This window comes from Sorex araneus, chromosome 2 (assembly GCF_027595985.1).
Source record: "Sorex araneus isolate mSorAra2 chromosome 2, mSorAra2.pri, whole genome shotgun sequence".
NCBI lineage: Eukaryota > Metazoa > Chordata > Mammalia > Eulipotyphla > Soricidae > Sorex > Sorex araneus.
The window spans coordinates 285,926,602-285,945,062 of NC_073303.1; the positions used below are offsets into that span (position 1 = coordinate 285,926,602).

The following is an 18,461-nucleotide window of genomic DNA, read 5'->3' on the forward strand; positions in this document are numbered from 1 at the left end:
CAAGTGTTACTGATGAAGCCCAGGGATCTAGCTAGTGATTCTTGGTTAACCAAACCAGCCGTTCAGTGCAGGACCTAAGGCTGTGCGGTTACCTGGACCACCTGTTCTCAGCAGCTTCCAGGGCAGGGACAGATGATATTGTACAATTTCAGGGATTAAACCTAGTCTCATGCAAGCTAGTAACAACTATGCTATCTCTTGGCCCTTTAATCTTTTATTTTTATCCTAAAAATTGTTTTCATTTCAGTAAGAAAGCCCAAATTTCTAGAAATAGTAAATTTTCAACACCCTTGAAATTAACAGTATTTACTGGAGTAAAAATATGTTCATATTATTCAAACACAAATTGCAAAGGCCTAGTCTTAAGAGTTTTCATTTTAAGAACAGAGACAGATGTGAAAGGAAATAACAATAATACCATCTTCCAAAGTCATTACCAAGTGATATCCCTAGTGATATCCCAAAACTAAGCAATTATGAAAAAGGAAACAATTATGCCTGAAGTAAGATCATGGGACCATTGAGTAAAATAGGCTTAAAAGGATGAAAGTAGCCAAATTTGCAAGTGGGAAGTATTTCTAAAATGAGAGGCAAAGTGGGGGGTGTGGAGGATCCAGTTTTGTGAAGGATCAAGGAGGAACTTTGTAAATGGCAGAGAAAAATCTCTGTGAAGTTGGTTATCTTCGAGGAAATGAGGTTCAGACAATGAGTTGAAATGTATGTTGATACCGTTTAAAGAAACTATGGTACATCTACATAATGGAATACTATACAGCTGTTAGAAAAAATGAAGTCATGAAATTCTTTTATAAATGGATTGACATGGAGAGTATCATGCTGGTGTAATGAGTCATAATGGGAGGGACAGAGAATGATGCACTCATTTGTGGGATGAAAAAAATCATAGTAAGATACTAATTCCCAAAGACAGTAGAAACAAGGACCAAGAGGATTGTTACTCTTGGAAGCCTGTCTCAAAGGATTAGGGAGACAGCAGTTGGTATAGAGAGTTGGAGGGGATCACTCAGGATGGGAGATGGTGTGCTGAAAGTGGGTAAAGGACCAAATATAATGGGCTCTCAGTATCTGTATTGCAAACCATCATGCTCAAAAGGTGAGAGAGAGAGAGAGAGAGAGAGAGAAGAGGGAGAAGAAAAGTGCCTGCTGTTGAGGCAGACTGGGTGTAGGGGATGGGAGGGATACTGAGATGCTGGAGATATTGAGGCTGGGAAATGTATACCGATGGTGGAAGGATGGGTATTGGAACATTATACGACTAAAACCCAACCATGAAAGCTTTTTAAGCATATCTCATGGTGATTCGGTTAAAAAAGAAAGGAAAAGAAAAGAAATGTGGGTTGAGACCAGGTTGTGAAGGACATTGTAGGTGAGACTTTGGATCCACCTTACAAATACAGATAGACACTAACGGTTTAACAAGGGAAATGACATGTGTGTGTAGATCAAGTCTTGAAGAGTGATGTGGCCTAGTTTTACTATGATCTGGGACAGTCACTGTGAATATGGAGATGATAACTGGAGACTAATAATTCTTATTGTATAAGCATGGGGTTTTGTGATACAGGGCCAGATTATGTGCCACACTATCATAATATTTTAAAAAAAGGTAAGAATGAGCCACTTGTCACTTTTTGAGACTTTAAGGGCCAGATACATATCTTCTCAAAGAGAATTGCTCTTAACTTTGCCAGAAAAAAGGTGTCATATCAAATTTTACATTTATTTTTTAATGGACTTGCTGTTTCCCAAAGCATACCATCTAAAAGCCATCATCACTTTATGATTCACATAAAACTTTCATAGAAGTTCTTTGTTTGCTGCCTGCGTTTAACAGTTTTGTAACACTTCTCAGCTAGGAAAAGCTTTATAGTTGCTTTGTTTATTCCCATCTCACCTAAATGAATCTATGTTCTTAGCATTTGTCTTAGAAAATTTTTATTTTATAGAGAGACATGCACAATTTTGGGTTGCATTATTTTTCTCATAACAGTTATTGCTGATGTGCTAGGAAAATGGCGTAGAGGTCAGGAATGAATGCCTTACAGGTACATGGCTCATGATCCTTCATCCAGGCTAGTTGTGTGTCTAGAAATGGTTCCAGGGCCTCTGGACCCCAGAGCTATGTTTGGTAGTCAAAAACAAATAAAATAATGACACTAGAGAAAGGAATTAACATTGAGCTTTGTACTTTTCAGTACTTATATTTATTTCCAATACATCAGTACGTTCCTCATACAGAGTTTGTTTCCTAAATCTGCTTTTATTAGCTATTGGTGTCTGTGAAGATTAGAATCAAGTCTGTTTGGTACAGGGGAAATAACAAGGCCTTATTTTCTCACATAAAAGCTTGAGCTAAACAATTGAATGCTGGACCTGAGCTCATGCTGCACACAGTCCCTTGGGACCTATTCTTTACAGCTCACCTGCCACCACTCCCCTAGGAGTAGCCCTTGTTTTCATGGTGTGAAATGATTCAGTTACCCCATAGCCAATTCCACCCAAGCAGCCATGAGGGAAGGGTTGCAAGGAGGGCAAAAGACACCTATAAGATCATTTCAATGAAGCAGCTTGGAACATATAGCGACCCTAAGGCTGCACATCATCGACAGTGATCCTGTAGTCATAGGAAACTGCAAGATATGTAAGAAAATGTAGCAGGACCATATATTACTTTGTATGAAGCTGAGAATAGAGATTACATTTAAAAGGAAAATGATGAAATATGATGTTTTGCTCAGAATATCACAGTCGAGTGTTAGAAAACCATTGTCTAGACCCTGTTCTGCTGCTATGGATTCTTTATACCTTTGCGGTTGAGGGCCGAAGTATCGACACTTTGAAAAGCAGTTTTGCACAAAGTATTAAGCAAACTTGTGAACCTGAGCTCAATAGACATGACTGAAGTGATATATCAGTTTTTATATCAGACACTAGGTGCATATTATTGAAAAAGCAGATGAATCATATATTAATTAAAATTAACTTTTATATAGATAAAACATATACCTGTCTAGAAACCACTTTTAATAACATGATAATGAATATTCTACCAACTATACAGAGATTATTATGCCCATTTTACGGTTAGGAATTTAGGGAAGAGAAGATGAGTGATAAAGTTACATGGCTACTGACTGCTGGGATCAATGTCACTTGAAAATCTCCTACCTTTTTTATAATTCCATTTTTCTAATTTTATAAGCCTCAGTCTCTATACTTGAACCTCCTATTGCCCATTTGGTTAAGTATATTATGGTATTTTTCTTGATTTTACCTACAAGACTCCCTCACCACTTTCTCCCTAATGTGAACTACAGACTTTAATCTGAACTCTTTTTTATCATCCCACAGAACTACCTAACTTTATATAATGCTGAACTGTCATTTTATTCTGGATACTTCTGTGCACTAAGTCTCAACTTAGTCTAAATCTTCTGTGTCAGACATTGCCTGAATACTTCAGGCCACAAAGATCTTTCATTTTCTTGAACTTCTGTAACATAGGGAATATATATATAGAAATGCATATAGTACATTTAATTATAGAAATAAATTATACACTGTATCAGATTATTCCATATGTCTTGAATTTTCTCTCCCTGACTAGATTTTAAGGTCTTGTACTTCCTAAGTTATTTTAGGAACACAAGGACAGTGGTAAAAACATGAGCAGAATAGTTCAAATGAAAATTGAGTCTTTTATTGAGCCTCTACTTAGATCTAGTCTCCATAAATGAGAAAACAGAGCCAAAGAGCACTTCCCCCTCTCCCTTCCCCCCTCCCCACCAAAAATATCTCTGTTTCAGTTGCTAGAAATTGAATCCTTCTATACCTATAACATTTGGGATTTACTTCTTGATATTTGCTTATGACTACAAATTCATTTCTTACTCTTGCAGCAATTCTTTCAAGTTACTTATTTTCAAAAAATTTGTCTTTTATTTCCCCACTGAGTATGTAAAAAGTCTGGATTCTCAGATGCAAGTGAGATCCTTAGATATCATCTAATGTAGCACCGTTAATGCAGTTGAGTTTATGAGACTTACTGAAGTCACATAGATGATTAATGCTGGTGACAAAAATTCAGTTCTCACTCATCAACCAAAACCCACTGTTCTCTTTCCCAAGAAACAAGCATAATGACTTATTCAAAAGGTCACTAACACCAATCCTTTCTTTTTGTTCTCTCCCTCCAACCTTAGCCCTCTTCAATCTAATTCCTGTGGGCCTTCGTGTGGTGGCCATCCAGGGGGTGAAGGCCAGCCTCTATGTGGCTATGAATGGTGAAGGCTATCTCTACAGCTCAGTAAGTACCTTTCTCTGTGTGTGTGTTTGTGTGTGTGTATGCGTGCATCCAGGCATGTGAATGCACATATATCTCTGTCTAACATGTTAAGTGATAATATAACAACCATTATATTGGGAATGAAATTGGAAATTGAAATATATTATATTTCCTGACATAGTTCCTCAGAAATATCCTGAGCATTTTATAACTTAGCATGTTAAAGGTTATGTTCCATGGGGGGAAAAAAAACTAGTAAGCACTAATGTTGTCATTATTAGCACTGACTTGTTTTTCAAATTTAATAGTATTCTGATTCCTCTTTTATTATCAAGACAGTTTTTGCAGGGTGAGAAAGATTGTATGTACAGTGGTTAAGGTACTTACCTTGTAGGTGACCAATCATGATTTGATCGCCAGGCACTGCATATAATCCCCCAAGCATAACCTGGGTCATTCATCACCACAGAGCCAGAAATAACTCCTAAACCTTGCAATGTGTGGCCCCAAATCTTAAAAAATGGAAAAAACAAAAGTGAAGATAGCTTTTGCCCTGAGAGGATGTGACGGTCCTGGATGTTGTATGCGTATTAATGTATTTCATATGTGTAATCCCACCAATGGCCAACATCGAGAGACTATAAAACCAAGCTCCCAGAAGAGAGTGACACAGAGAGTCTCTTGCCCCCATGCTTTGTTGTCTTCACTGGGGCCCCTCGGAGGGGGTGGGGTTCAGTTTCCCTCCCGGGCCCGAACAGCACTCCCATGGCCAAAGACCTTTGGAGCCCAGCCACAGCCATACTCAAGGCCCCTCTCCAAACGTTTGGACAAGCCTCACACATGAAGGAACCAGCAGAGGAATCCAGATGTGTGGGACCAGGGGCTGAGACCTCCAAGCCTGCTCAGATCAGGACTGGGCCTCTTCTGCCCAGATCCCCCATTTTCCAGTAGCTTGGCAGTCACACCCAGGGACTGCCCCCGGTGCCATGTAATCCTACCAATGGCCAACATCCAGAGACTATAAAACCAAGCTCTCAGAAGTGCACAGCCACAAAGTGGCTGCTGGACATTTTATAGACTAGTTCTCCCTCTGGGAGAACCTGGCAAGCTACCGAGAGTTTCCTGCCCGCATGGGAGAGCCTTGAAAACTCCCCGTGACATATTCACATGCCAAATACAGTAACAATGATGGGTCTCATTCCCCTGAACCTGGAAGAGCATCCAATGCGGCACCATTGGAAAGGACGAGTTAAGAGAGGCTCCTAAAATCTCAGGGCTAGGACAAATGGAGACGTTACTGACTGCTCGAGAAATTTGATGATCAGCGGGATGATGATGATGATGATGATGATGATGATGATGATGATGATGATAATGATGATGATGTACATATTTTCTCTCTTATATGAGATTTACGCATTCTTTAGGTCATGATAATGGGCTTTCATTCCTACTGATAATCCTAATGATTTTAATGTCCACCTTGTGTACATCTATATTTCAAATGCAAATCTTAACATAAGACAATAGAGATAACAGGTCATTCTTCTGAATAATTTTAGTTAATTAACATTTACTTTTAATTTTTCTGTGTGGTTTTGGTGCCACTCCTGTCTTTGCTTCGGGCTTACTCCTGACTCTGTGCTCAGGGATCACTCCTGGCAGTGCTTGGAGGCCAGATTTGGTGCTGGAAATAAAACTAGGGCAGCCTCATGCAAGGCAAGTCCACCCCACCTGGCCCACAGCCTGCCACCTTGACAGGCAGAGTTTAAAGATTGGTGGTTGTAGTTTGGATCTCATGTTTTTGATGTTGTGGACTCTGTGATTTGGATCTATAGCAATACCACTCCCCCACATTACTGATATACCTGACTCCTAGACCCAGGCTTCTATTTCTCTTGAATGGAGAATTTTACTGTAACAAAGTTTTTTGTTTTTTTTTTTTTTTTGGTTATTTTCTTAATAAAGGACCCTACCGGGGCTGGAGTGATAGCACAGCAGGTAGGGCATTTGCCTTGCATGCGGCCGACCCGGGTTCGATTCCCAGCCTCCCATATGGTCCCCCGAGCACCGCCAGGAGTAATTCCTGAGTGCAGAGCCAGGAGTTACCCCATAACCCCTGTGCATCGCTGGATGTGACCGTCCCCCCCCCCAAAAAAAAAAGGAAAAAAATGAAGGACCCTGCACCTTAGTGAAACCAATAATTCCCTGCTCCGTAACCTGTTTGGGATAGCTAATTTCTGAGCCTTGCTCTTCACAGAGTCAAACTTGTCTCCTACCAAGAGTGACAGCACCTTATCTTGCTATAGTACTGCAGAACCCCAGGAAGCAAAGCCTGCATGATAGATGTGATCATTAGGGCTCCTACGTTCAAAACCATTCCCTTTCTGCGTAGGATCCCGGGAGTGAGTGCTGTTTTCAGTTTTGCACAGTGCGGATAGGACGGACTACTTACTGATAGGAACTGAAAGGAGATGTTATAGGGGGAGGTAGACCTAAAAGAGAATTGGGTGTTTCATCACACTTACACTGCTGGCTTTTCTCCGTTTAGGAGAGCATCGGGGCAGTCAGCAGTCTTGTGAGCACTTAAAGACAGGCTCTTAGCACGGGCTTTCTGGAAGTACTTTTGTTCCATATTCAGGCTTGAAGTCATTTGAAGAGCAGCTTCCTACTGAGGAGGAAACTGAGTACTTGGGTACACAGATCAAGGCCGCGACTAGAGTATCGGGCACAATGTGCACCGGGGGGAAAGCTGAAGAGGTCCAAACAAGCTGACTTATCATCAAAGACGAAAGTACAAGTGTCCCTGTCTCTCTAATATCCTGGACTTGGTTGGTAGTCACATTTAGGCTAGGGATTTTTTTAAATTTTCCTCTGATTTTAACCCCCACCCTCTGCCACCACATGTGAGAGGAAATAGTGGTGCATACTGAGGAACTTTAGAGGATAGTCTTGAGCTTCATTCTGAAATGCTTGTGTTTCTGAGGTGCTGGAGAGATAGCACAGTGGTTGGGCGTTTGGCGTTCGCCTTTCACGCAGCCGACCCGTGTTTGATTCCTCCACCCATCTCGGAGAGCCCAGCAAGCTACTGAGAGTATGGAGCCCGCGTGGCAGAGCCTGGCAAGCTACCCGTGCATATTGGATATGTCAAAAACAGTAACAATAAGTCTCTCAATGAGAGACGTTACTGGTGCCTGCTTGAACAAATCGATGAGCAATGGGATGACAGAGCAGAACAGAATACCTAATTGGATTATTGATGTCTCTGGGTATATTTTTATCATCATAATCAATTTTTTAAATTTTATTTTTACTCTTGGGATTTGGACCACACAGCTGTACTCCAGGCTCACTCCTGACTATGGTCAGGAGTATCACTCCTGGCAGCGTTTGGAGGACCAAATGGGATGCTTGGGGTCTAACCCAGATCAATGCTTGCAAGGCAAACACCTTTCCCATTGTTCTATCATTCTGGCCCCATAATTTACATTTTAAACCTTTGTTTCTCAGTATGTTTTAAAATTTCTTCACATGACTGAAAGCTTTTGCTGCTGTTTTTTTCAGCTGATTTGAATCAAAACATAGGTGAATGTTCATTTCTTTAATCATCTTTTTCCATTTGACCCTTTTAAAAAGATATACTCAGAAGCATATCGTTTTACTGCATTTTCATCTTCCTTTCAAACAGACTGTAACATGTTTTAGTGCTGAAGTCATATGGACTTTTACTCTTCAGACCAATTTGATTAGTTTTTACTTTAAAATAAAATCATATGATTCCCTTGCCACAAGTGATTTTTGAGTGCAGAGCCAGAAGTAACCCCTGAGCACTGCTGAGTGTGCCTCCCTCCCACCAAAAAAATTCACAAATTCACATTAAAAAGTAGTTATTTCATAGTTAAGTTATATTTAGTCAATATTTAAATTAAAAGGATGGAAGAAAGAGTTATAAGATTTTTGGTGGGATTGGGGTTAAAACATTGTGTCTGAAACTACTATGGATCATTTTGTCAATCAATGATAAAAAGAATAAAATCTGGTAATAATTTTGTAACAGTATACATACAGGAATGAATTGGACAACTTAGGAGCCTTGCAGATAAATGTGGGAAATTGTACTTACATATTTTGAGTAGGTTGAAATATATTTAGGCCATTTTTTATGTTGGCTAATACTATTGGCTAAAATATTCATCAATATTCATTATTTTATGAGCTTAGCACACTTTTAACTGACATTTGGTGAATGATAATGATTAAAATTTTATTAAAAGCTTATTTTTCTTAAAACAATTATTTGTTTACTTTATAAAATTGAAATAATGTTGAGAATGTTTTGGCCTAATATCATTCATTTATCTCTAAATTCTGATTTCTATAATTAGTGATTTTGATAACTAGTAAATTTTTTTAATGCAAGATAAACTATGATAAAGAAATTAAAGCATACTTTTCTTGTTCAGCATTAACTTTACTCACACCAATTATATTTGGAGTTCAATCAATGATTAAATGATAAGTCAGTAGATTCTAATGGGTATGTAATATTGTTGCGAGATTATCCTTTGTGATTGATCCTTTGTGATTGATCACATCAGCAGTGTAATTTACTGTGATGGGTGGGCTGCAGAGATATCACAGGGGTTAACCACTTGTCTTGCCCACGACCATCCTTAGATTGAATTGTTTGCATGATGTATGATCCCCTAAGCACTGCCAAGACTGATTACTGAGCACTGAAGTAAGCCCTGAGCACTGCCAAGTATGGCCCCCAAACCATATATACATATGTGCATATATGTGCAGTATGTAATAAAAACCTGATGACTCAAGATATATATTCATTTTTGTTCTTTCTAAAGGGTTGTCGATATGTACTTCCTTTTCAAAATACCTCTGTAATGTAGGATGAGTTTTAAAAGATTGTTGAATTAAGCCCATTCTGGTGAGTAACAGAACCAAAAGTAAAAAATTTAGGCCCAAACTCTATGAGGTTTTCATAATACCAGGCTGTGCCCCATATATATGTATGTATATATATATATATATAAGACACAATATATATTACAATATATATATTACAATCTTTCCATTGTGGAGCATTTTTCATTTCCCCCCTGAACTTTCATATAAATAGACTCTCTTGAGCCTTGAAATAACACTGTTATTACTACCGAATGGTGGATGCTATACTGGAAAACAGAAAAGTTAAGTGAGTGAAATGAGGTCACTCAGTGTAAGTGAAGTAGGTTAAGAAAAGTTCAGTCTTCATTTTTAAAACCTATATTGCTCATCTGGACTTGTTGTCCCAATTGAGGATGCACTACCCATACCATTACTATTTAATGCCAAAGCTCAGTTCTTTGAAAACAAGGGCAACCTATCCTGGTTTTGTGGAAAGCTTTATTTAGAGGTATCAAGAATACAATAACAACAAGAATGAAAACATTTCTCAATGGCCTCATTTCCTTTTGTACAATTTAGAATTCCATGCCTTACTCTGGTATTTCAGTGAGAGAAGACACTGATAAGATTCTCCCCCAAAGTGGATTTTATATTAAAAATAAGTCAAAAGTTACAGGGAAAATTGAAGTGGTCTCTGAGGAAAAAGAAAAGGGAAGGCCAATATTGAGAGCAATAAGTCTATTTTATGCCCACAAGCTGTGCAATTGAAGAAGGTGTATTTTAGTTTATCCCTCTGTCTTCCTTTTCTTTTCCACTATCATACAGATAAAGCACTTCACATTATTAAAGGTATGACAAATATTTTTTTCTATTTCTGTAGTCAAAAATAGCATCCATATTTTATACTCTAAAGTATTTATCTGTGCATTTCTTTTTTTTTCCTTTTTCTGCTTTTGTTAGAATTATTTGCTTTTAGGCCCTATTCTATTAAATGCAAATTATCTGAAATTTGACAACATATCTGATATAGAGCAATATAGATATTAGCACTGAATGCTGCAATTTCCATGTGAAATGTATCCGTTCAAATCTTGTTGATTTGGTTGATGGATATATTTCATGCAGTTTGATTTTGGCAGCATTCAGTGGCCATCTGGTTTCATTGTTTTTGTAATTTTTTTTTAAATTGGGACTACGTATTTTCTAGTTCAACTAACTGGTTCAACTTTGAATAGGTTATGAAACAGGAAAAGTTTTCAGGTGAAATCTGATTGTTAACACTTGGCTAAGGCTGATATTGTGTAGCAGATACTGTCATTTTCTAGTAAAGTAAATACTGCTTGTGAAAGTAGTAAAGTTGAAGCAAATATTAGCCAGCAAATCTTTCAGAGGAAGATACCTGGAAATATTTTTGTTCTGTGTTAAAAAAGAATTATAGATTTAAAAATATGTATCTCAAATAGAAGTACAAAAGTTTTCCATGTCAGAATTTTAATTTCCTCGTCAACTGACTTCCTGACTTTAAAAATGGAATATTTTTAAATGGGAGGCATATACAGAACTATTTCTTGGATCTAGTAGTGTCTCTGAAAAGTCTTTTACATTTGTGGAGACAAAGAGAAAGGGGGAGAAAGAACACCTTGGACATTAATGTCTAGTAATTTATAGAATTGTAAACTTTATGGCAGCTGAACATAAGGAAGTCAAAGAAAAATTGCAAAGACTTGTTCAGCAGTTAGGTCATTATATAGCCAGTGTAGCACTGTCTTCCCATTGTTCATCGATTTGCCTGAGCGGGCATCAGTAACATCTCCATTGTGAGACTTGTTGTTACTGTTTTTGGCATATCGAATATGCTAAGGGGAGCTTGCTAGGCTCTGCCGTTCTGGCGGGATACTCTCGGTAGCTTGCTGGGCTCTCCGAGAGGGACAGAGGAATCGAACCCGGGTCAGCCACATGCAAGGCCAATACTCTACCTGCTATGCTATCTCTCCAGTCCTATTGTCAGTATAGGACATATATACATATATATATTATACATATATAGACATATATATATATTCCCATTTTTTCTTGACGTTCCCTTGAATTTTACAAACTTTTTTTCTATTTTTTTAAATGTTAAGTGAATATTTTATTCACAAAACCTATAACTCATTCTGTTTCTTTAGTTTTACTCCAGTATATTTTAATGAACTAAAATGGGATTTTCTTTTAAAATGAAAATGTAAAAAAAAAAAATGGAATCCTGCCCACCTAAAAATCTGGCAGTTTTTGCCTGCAAACATTTGACATGTGTTCATGTATCCATCCGTTGAAATTAGGTTGTCTTTCTTCAGAAGGAAACAAATTATTTATGCTTTCAGTAAGGACTGATTGATGGTAAATACGCTTTATGGTATTTTCAGAGTAAGTACTATTGATTTTATTTTAGTTTACAACTTGTGGGAAATGTTAATAAAGACTTAGTCTTAGTTGCAAAACTTAGCATATGTGTTTCTAATAACATTCTTCATTGAAAATTAAAAATAGTATTACGCTTTGAAGAGCAACATTAACGAGGACCTTTACTTGAATCATTTGAAAATGATGCTAAATTCTATATTGTTTCTTTCTATATTGCCATTAGTCACAGTAAGTCAACATGTGGTCATATATGAGACATCTTGATTGTGTTCCTTTAGTCATTTATGAGTCATACAGTGTTAAGCAATATTTAAGAAAATGAACACTAGAACAAAATTGAATTTAAATCATAGCTCTATCCTTCCTTTGTGTTAATGAAGATCCTTCTAGATTTCATTACCTACCTGTAAAGTGGTTATACCGATGAAAGATTTTTCTGTGTGGAATTGTATTTAGGGTTGAATGAATAGATGCATGCAAAAAAGTGTACGTCAATTATAGTTAATTCTCAGTATTAGTCATAATCACCATCAGCAGGACCAGTACTGGTAATTAAAGAAGATAGTATGTCATCATTGAGTTTCATTTCATCAATTCATAAAGTTCAGGAAGGGTTAATTCTATCCCAACATCTAATGATAACTGTTTTGTTCCTAACCCAATTTCTTTATCCACCCTTCCGCCCTAACCACGGGATATTAAGTTGCATTGTTTGTAAATAGTTTTTATCAATTTGGGGGAAGTTAGCATCAGATGCAATACTTTATCTGTTGAAGAAGAATTGCCCTTAAAAAAAAAACCAGAAAACTAGATTGAGACCTCCAGCCATCATTTTCTTAGTGATCCCTTCTCTATTCCATCTGCCTTCTCTCCTCCACCCATGAAGCAGTCTTCCAGCTATCGGGCAATCCTTCTGGTCCTTGTATCTACTGTTCTCAGGAAATGTGTGCTGAAAGTAGATAATGGACCAAATATGATGACCTCTCAGTGTCTGTGTTGCAAGCCATAATGCCCAAAAGTAGAGAGAGAGTATGGGGAATATTGTCTGCCATGGAGGCAGGGGAGGGTGGGAAAGAGGGGTTATACCTGGGATATTGGTGGTGGGGAATGTGCACTGGTGGAGGGATAGGTGTTTGATCATTGTGTGATTGTAACCCAAACATGAAAGCTTGTAACTATCTCACGGTGTTTCAATAAAATAAAATAAAAAAACTCTCCATAAAATCTGTTCTACTTAAAAAAAACCCTAGATTGAGATCTGAGGAGATAGAAGGACTATAGCCACTTAAAAGTCCAAGGAGCAATCCATAGGTATTCCTTTTTTTACAACCATCGAAGTGGTTCATGAGGTCACACCTGACCCAACCTCACTTCTGAACTTTTTAAGTTTCCTAAGCCAACAGCTGCCTTTCTTGTGTGAACTAGTTTGTTATAATATTTTTTTAAAATCATAAATAGATAAAGTGATGGACCAGTTTTCAGAGAGGTCAAACTTTCTGAGAAAGCTAATGCTATGTTTGCTTCCTGCTTCTGTTGCTCCTGCTGAAAGATTACCCAGTACCTTTCATCTGAAGAGTTATAACTGTACTGTCACTTTCTGTTCAGACCTAATTCCCCAAAGAGATTCCCTGCCCTTACAAGTTTTTCTTCTTTTCCTGTTTTTCTCCAAAATCAGTGTAGGAATTAGTAATTCACATGTAAATGCTTCATGATTTTAAACAACAATAACATGAAAAGATATGGATCCATTTTCTAACTCTTTTACACCTCTCTCTTTACATAAACCAGTTCTTCAGCTTTGGGGTACTTTTCTTTTACAAAATGTCTCCTTATATAACTCACCGGGGGAGAAATATATTTTATATGATATGTCTATATGCTGTGGTGTTTTATAGACTCTAGGGAGAGGAAAAGAGATCAGAATTATGAGTGTTAAGTATAAAAAAAATTCAGTGGACTTTGAGCCAACAGTCTTATCATCGAGTCTGCAGAGAATTGAATATTTGAACAGAAAGTGCTGAGAAAATGAATGTTAAAAGGCAAAACGAAGCAGAAAAACTTTGTTAGGTGTCCAAATCAGAATAATGGTAGCGGAGACAGATCACAAAGTACTGCATTTTAAATCTTCAATAGCTTTTTTATGGTACACCTAATGCTTGTTTTGCATCACAAACGTTTAGTATCTTATGAGCTGGGAAATCCATTAGAAACATAGAAATGTATCTGAAATATATTAAAAGTGACATATTTCAACCACCTCAAAATTTCTTTTGAGGCCATGGCGAGTACAATCTGCCCTGGGCCGCTATGTCCTGGTTCATCCAAGAGATTCCCTGCATATGCCTAATTTGTTAGAGTAATGATTAAAACAAATTCTGTGAGCCTTAGGAAAGAGTTGGACAATGAATTGGTCAGTAATTATGTTTTCCTGTTACTCAGGTTGCTACATATAACAATTTAAGTGTTTTGCAGTGTCAGTATATGCACTAATTTGATCACCTTTTCCCTTTGATTTTCCTTCCCAAGACAAACCGTTAATGAAAAAGTTCTTGTGCTCACTTCTGAACATCATTTGGGAGGTTAATTAAATTGTACATAAAAGAGATGTTTACCACAGTGTTTTAAAGGGATCAGAAGTTCATGTTTTGTCTCATAACTAGAAGTCTGGAGATAGGAAATTATTGGTGTTGCTTCAGTAAGTGACCCACCGAGCCCAGGAGGTCCAAAGTTGTCACGTTTACTTACCTTACAAGTGAACTCTTATGACTCCAGGTAATGTGTATTTGCTGGGTAATAAAAGTCAAGGGACACAGAAAAAGAGAAAGTACCTACATTTGGAAAACATAGTTCTCCAGAAGACCCAGTGTGCATCCACTTATGGGAGAACTAGGTCACAATAGCAAGAATGTAGAGAGATGTCTACTTTTGTTTGATTATTTTAAAATTTTAAGCAACTTATATTGTCATATTCATCAAGCCCAGCAGTGATGATGCGAAGAGGCAGTGTGCCTGATATCTGACACACCTAAAATCTAAGTTATAATGTGATAGTTTTTTTTTTTTTAAAGGAAGGCTGAAGGAGCCAGGACTATCGCATAATGTTCATCTTTACACAGCCCACTTGAGGTAAATCCCAATCACTACATATGATCCCCAAACCCCAACATGAGTAATCCCAGTGTGCAGTCAGGAATAAGCCTGATAAGGTTCGACTGGCATGGACCAAAAACAAAAACAACAAAAACAGGAGGGCTGGACAAGATAGTTCAGTGGATTAAATGCGCTCCTTGCCCACACTGTACCCGTGTTCAATTCCCAGAGCCACCTGTACCATGTGAGACTCTAGGCATGGCCCTAAAACAAGATAAAAGACTTTAGAAAAAAGAGAACACATTAGCAGGTTAAAGCATAGGTCTACACCTGTGGGATGCCAAAGAGCTTCTGAATCACTATGACTATTAGCTATGAATAATATAATCATAATATGAATAGTATGAACTTGAAGTAGCAAACTAATTAGTAAACTCTAAAGACTAGAAGGAACAAAGGTAACCTGTAGTTTTGCTTATTTCTACATAGTTTAGGAATCACCTGCTATTTGGAGATAGTAATATTTCTACTTGCTAATTTTCTATTATTGATTGCTAGGTTGTTTCTTTTAAATTCATTGCGTTAGCTAGGATGAAGATGCATAAGCTTTACTCCCTTAACATTCTATTTCACTGACTGAAAAGCTGATCTCTCCAAGGAATTGTGAAAAATAATGAGGGCACAGCAAACCACCCTGAAAAAGACATTACATTGAATTTGTATAGATGTGGTTCTTTGTTGTTTCAATATAGCTTTTCTTAAAAATCTAGAAACCAGGAGCTTTTCCCAAGCATCTGTTTTCCCTATTTATTTAGAATTGGTAAGGTGATACAGGTTTTCTTGTAACTGTCACTGTCATCCCATTGCTCATCGATTTATTGGAGTGGGCACCAGTAATGTCTCTCATTGTGAGACTTATTGTTACTGTTTTTGGCATATACAATATGCCACGGGTAGCTTGCCAGGCTCTGCTCTGCGGGCGCGATACTCTCAGTAGCTTGCTGGGCTCTCCAAGAGGGGCGGAGGAATCGAACACGGGTCGGCCACGTGAAAGGCGAACGCCCTACCACTGTGCTATCGCTCCAGCCCACAGATTTTCTTAGGCACTGGAAATAAAATAGAAAAATGTTTCAGTGTAGCTATAAAGTAATGCAGAATAAAAAGAAAGCCAATTTAGATAAACTATCCATGAAAATGTTAATAAGTTGGCATTTTGCCAAACTCCAAATTAAGGAAAAAGAAATATTAGTAAGGGGAAGAATAAGCACAACATATTTGTAAAAATCTTTCTGTCATATTTTTCACATTTTGTTGGGGGTTCAGGGCAGTGTCAGAGCATACTTCTGGCTTTGTCCTCAGGTATTACTCCTCACAGTGCTTAAGGGATCACAGGCAGTTATGGGGATTGAACTGAGGTCTGCTGTGTACCAGGCAGGTGCTTTAACCCCTGTATAAATACAAATACAAATCCAGCCCCATGTTTTTCACATTTTGGATACCAGTTCTAATATTTCATTTATTTTCATTTGCTCATCTATTTCATTAAAAACATTTTCACTTTTGTGCTGAGTCTTTTTCAAACTTATGTATAATCGAAGTAAAATTTCCTCCTATGCCTCTTCCTTCTATCCTTTGCCCCATTTCCTCTTGTAACCAACCTATATTTTTGTTTCATTTTGTAAGTCTTGTTTGCTTCAGTTATTTATATTCCACATATGATTGATAGCATCTGGTATTGTTTTTGATTTTCTGACTTATTTCACTTAGCAGTTACCTTACATACCATATCTATTGTGGCAAAAAGCACAATTTTGTAGTTGATGTTGTGTATTAATCTATTGATTATATATATATACATATATATATATATCGCAGTTACCTTATTCAATCTTCTGTCACGTGCACTCCATATTTTGGCTTTGGTGAAAATGTTGCCATGAAACTCTTTGTGTGTGTGTGTGTGTTGTGTGTATTTGTGTGTGCTTCTAGGGCCAGAGAGATAAAACAAATGTCTTGCACGATTCCATGCAGTTAACCAGGGCTTGATCTCAGCACTGCATATGACCCCTTAGTCCTCATCTGCAGTGAACCCTGAGCACAGTGTTAGGAGTAAGCCCTGAGATCAGCTATATGTGGCCTCTGTCCCCAGACCCTGCATGTGATTTTATAAGTTTTGTAAGTGCCTAGGAGTGTTATTTCTGCATCATATTGCATTTCTAGTTTTAGATTATTTCCGTCTCATTTATTATGTATTCATATTTTATTGCTATATTATATATGTAGATTTCTATACTCTTTGTACTTTATTGCCTTTATTTCTATTTCATTTTTCTCTCTAGCTTATTTCTACATTAGTTTCCATGCTGTTATCCATATAAGTTGCACCAATTTACAGATATGCCAATTCTAAATAAGAGTTTCTTTTTTGTCCACATGTTTGACAACTTTTGATGTATTCAGTTCACTCAGATCAGAAACAAGACAAAGATTTCCATTTTTATCACTGCTGTTCGACATAAATTTGGACTTTCTATACATGCAGAACAATCAGGCACATATAAAGAGGCAACATTAACCAAAAATGTACTTATATGTAAGAGTTAAAACTATAAATCTCTTGGAATAACTCACATAGATATAATTTTGTGACCTTAGACAAAGTAGTGGTTTCATAGTTATGATACCCAGAACACAAGTCACAAAAGAAAGGTGATTTTGTTTTTATCATAATTTAAAACATTTGTGCTTCAAAACACACAAGCAAGAAATTAAAGACATCCCAGAACCAGAACAATTGAGAAAAATTTGCAAGTAATTAATCTAAAAAAAGTACATCTATAATAGACAAATCACCACAAGTAAAATATAAAAAGATAACCTAAATGTGCAAAGAAATGGAATAAAAATGTTTGTAAGGAATAATATCAAAACAACCTCTCTCAGTTGATAAGATTCTCCACACAATAGACTGTGAAAGAAATACAAATAAAGAGGTAGGAGATAGCTCAGTGACTGAGCGTCTGCCTTGCAATCAAACATGCGTGCACGGGATCCCCTGCTCAGGGAAGGTTGGTACCTAGCATATAGCATGCAAGTGTGCATGCTACTCCGGGAAGGCCCCTATTTCAACAAGAAAAGGAAAGAAATACAAACAAACCAAAGAGAAAGACAAATCAAAAACAAATTAAAAACAAGGAGAAACAACCTCATACCCATTAGGAAGATTATGTCAAAAAAGACACTTGATATTAGGTGCGGGTGAAATACGGCAAAAGTGGAATCTTCACTCCTCTGCTAGTGGAAATGCCAAATGATCCAGCGAATTTAGAAAAAAAGTGAAAGTCCAATAATTCTTCAAAAGATTAAACACAGAACTTCTTATGGCCCCACAATCTCACTGTTAGGAATATGCACCAGAGAAGTGAACTTTGTCCACAGAAAGGCTTCTGTAAAACACTTAGCAGCTTTATTTTATAATACCACACAGTGGAAACAACCCACATGTTTATCAGGAACGAGTAAGTGTTAGAACATGAATAAAGCATGAAAATATTATGTTAAAAGGACGTTGAAAAGAAAACTAAAGAAAACAGCCACAAAAGATAATATATTTGGCAAGAAGAGATAATACAGGGATTAGGGTGATTACCTTGCACATAGCCTGCCTGGGTTCCATCCCTGGAGCCACGTACGGCTCTTCAGCACTGCCAGTTGTGACTCTTGAACCCAGAGACAGGAGTAAGCATGAGTACTG

At 37.4% G+C, this 18,461-nt stretch overlaps 1 protein-coding gene across 3 annotated transcripts in view; it reads left to right on the top strand.

Moving 5' to 3' along the window:
• FGF12 (fibroblast growth factor 12) overlaps positions 1 to 18,461 on the top strand; it is a 580,565-nt gene that overhangs the window by 401,745 nt on the left and 160,359 nt on the right. For all 3 annotated transcript variants that reach the window (XM_004603002.2, XM_004603001.2, XM_004603000.2), the window contains one exon: positions 4,224 to 4,327. In XM_004603002.2, the coding sequence (XP_004603059.1) occupies positions 4,224 to 4,327 (104 nt within the window). The remainder of the gene's footprint in view (positions 1 to 4,223; positions 4,328 to 18,461) is intronic.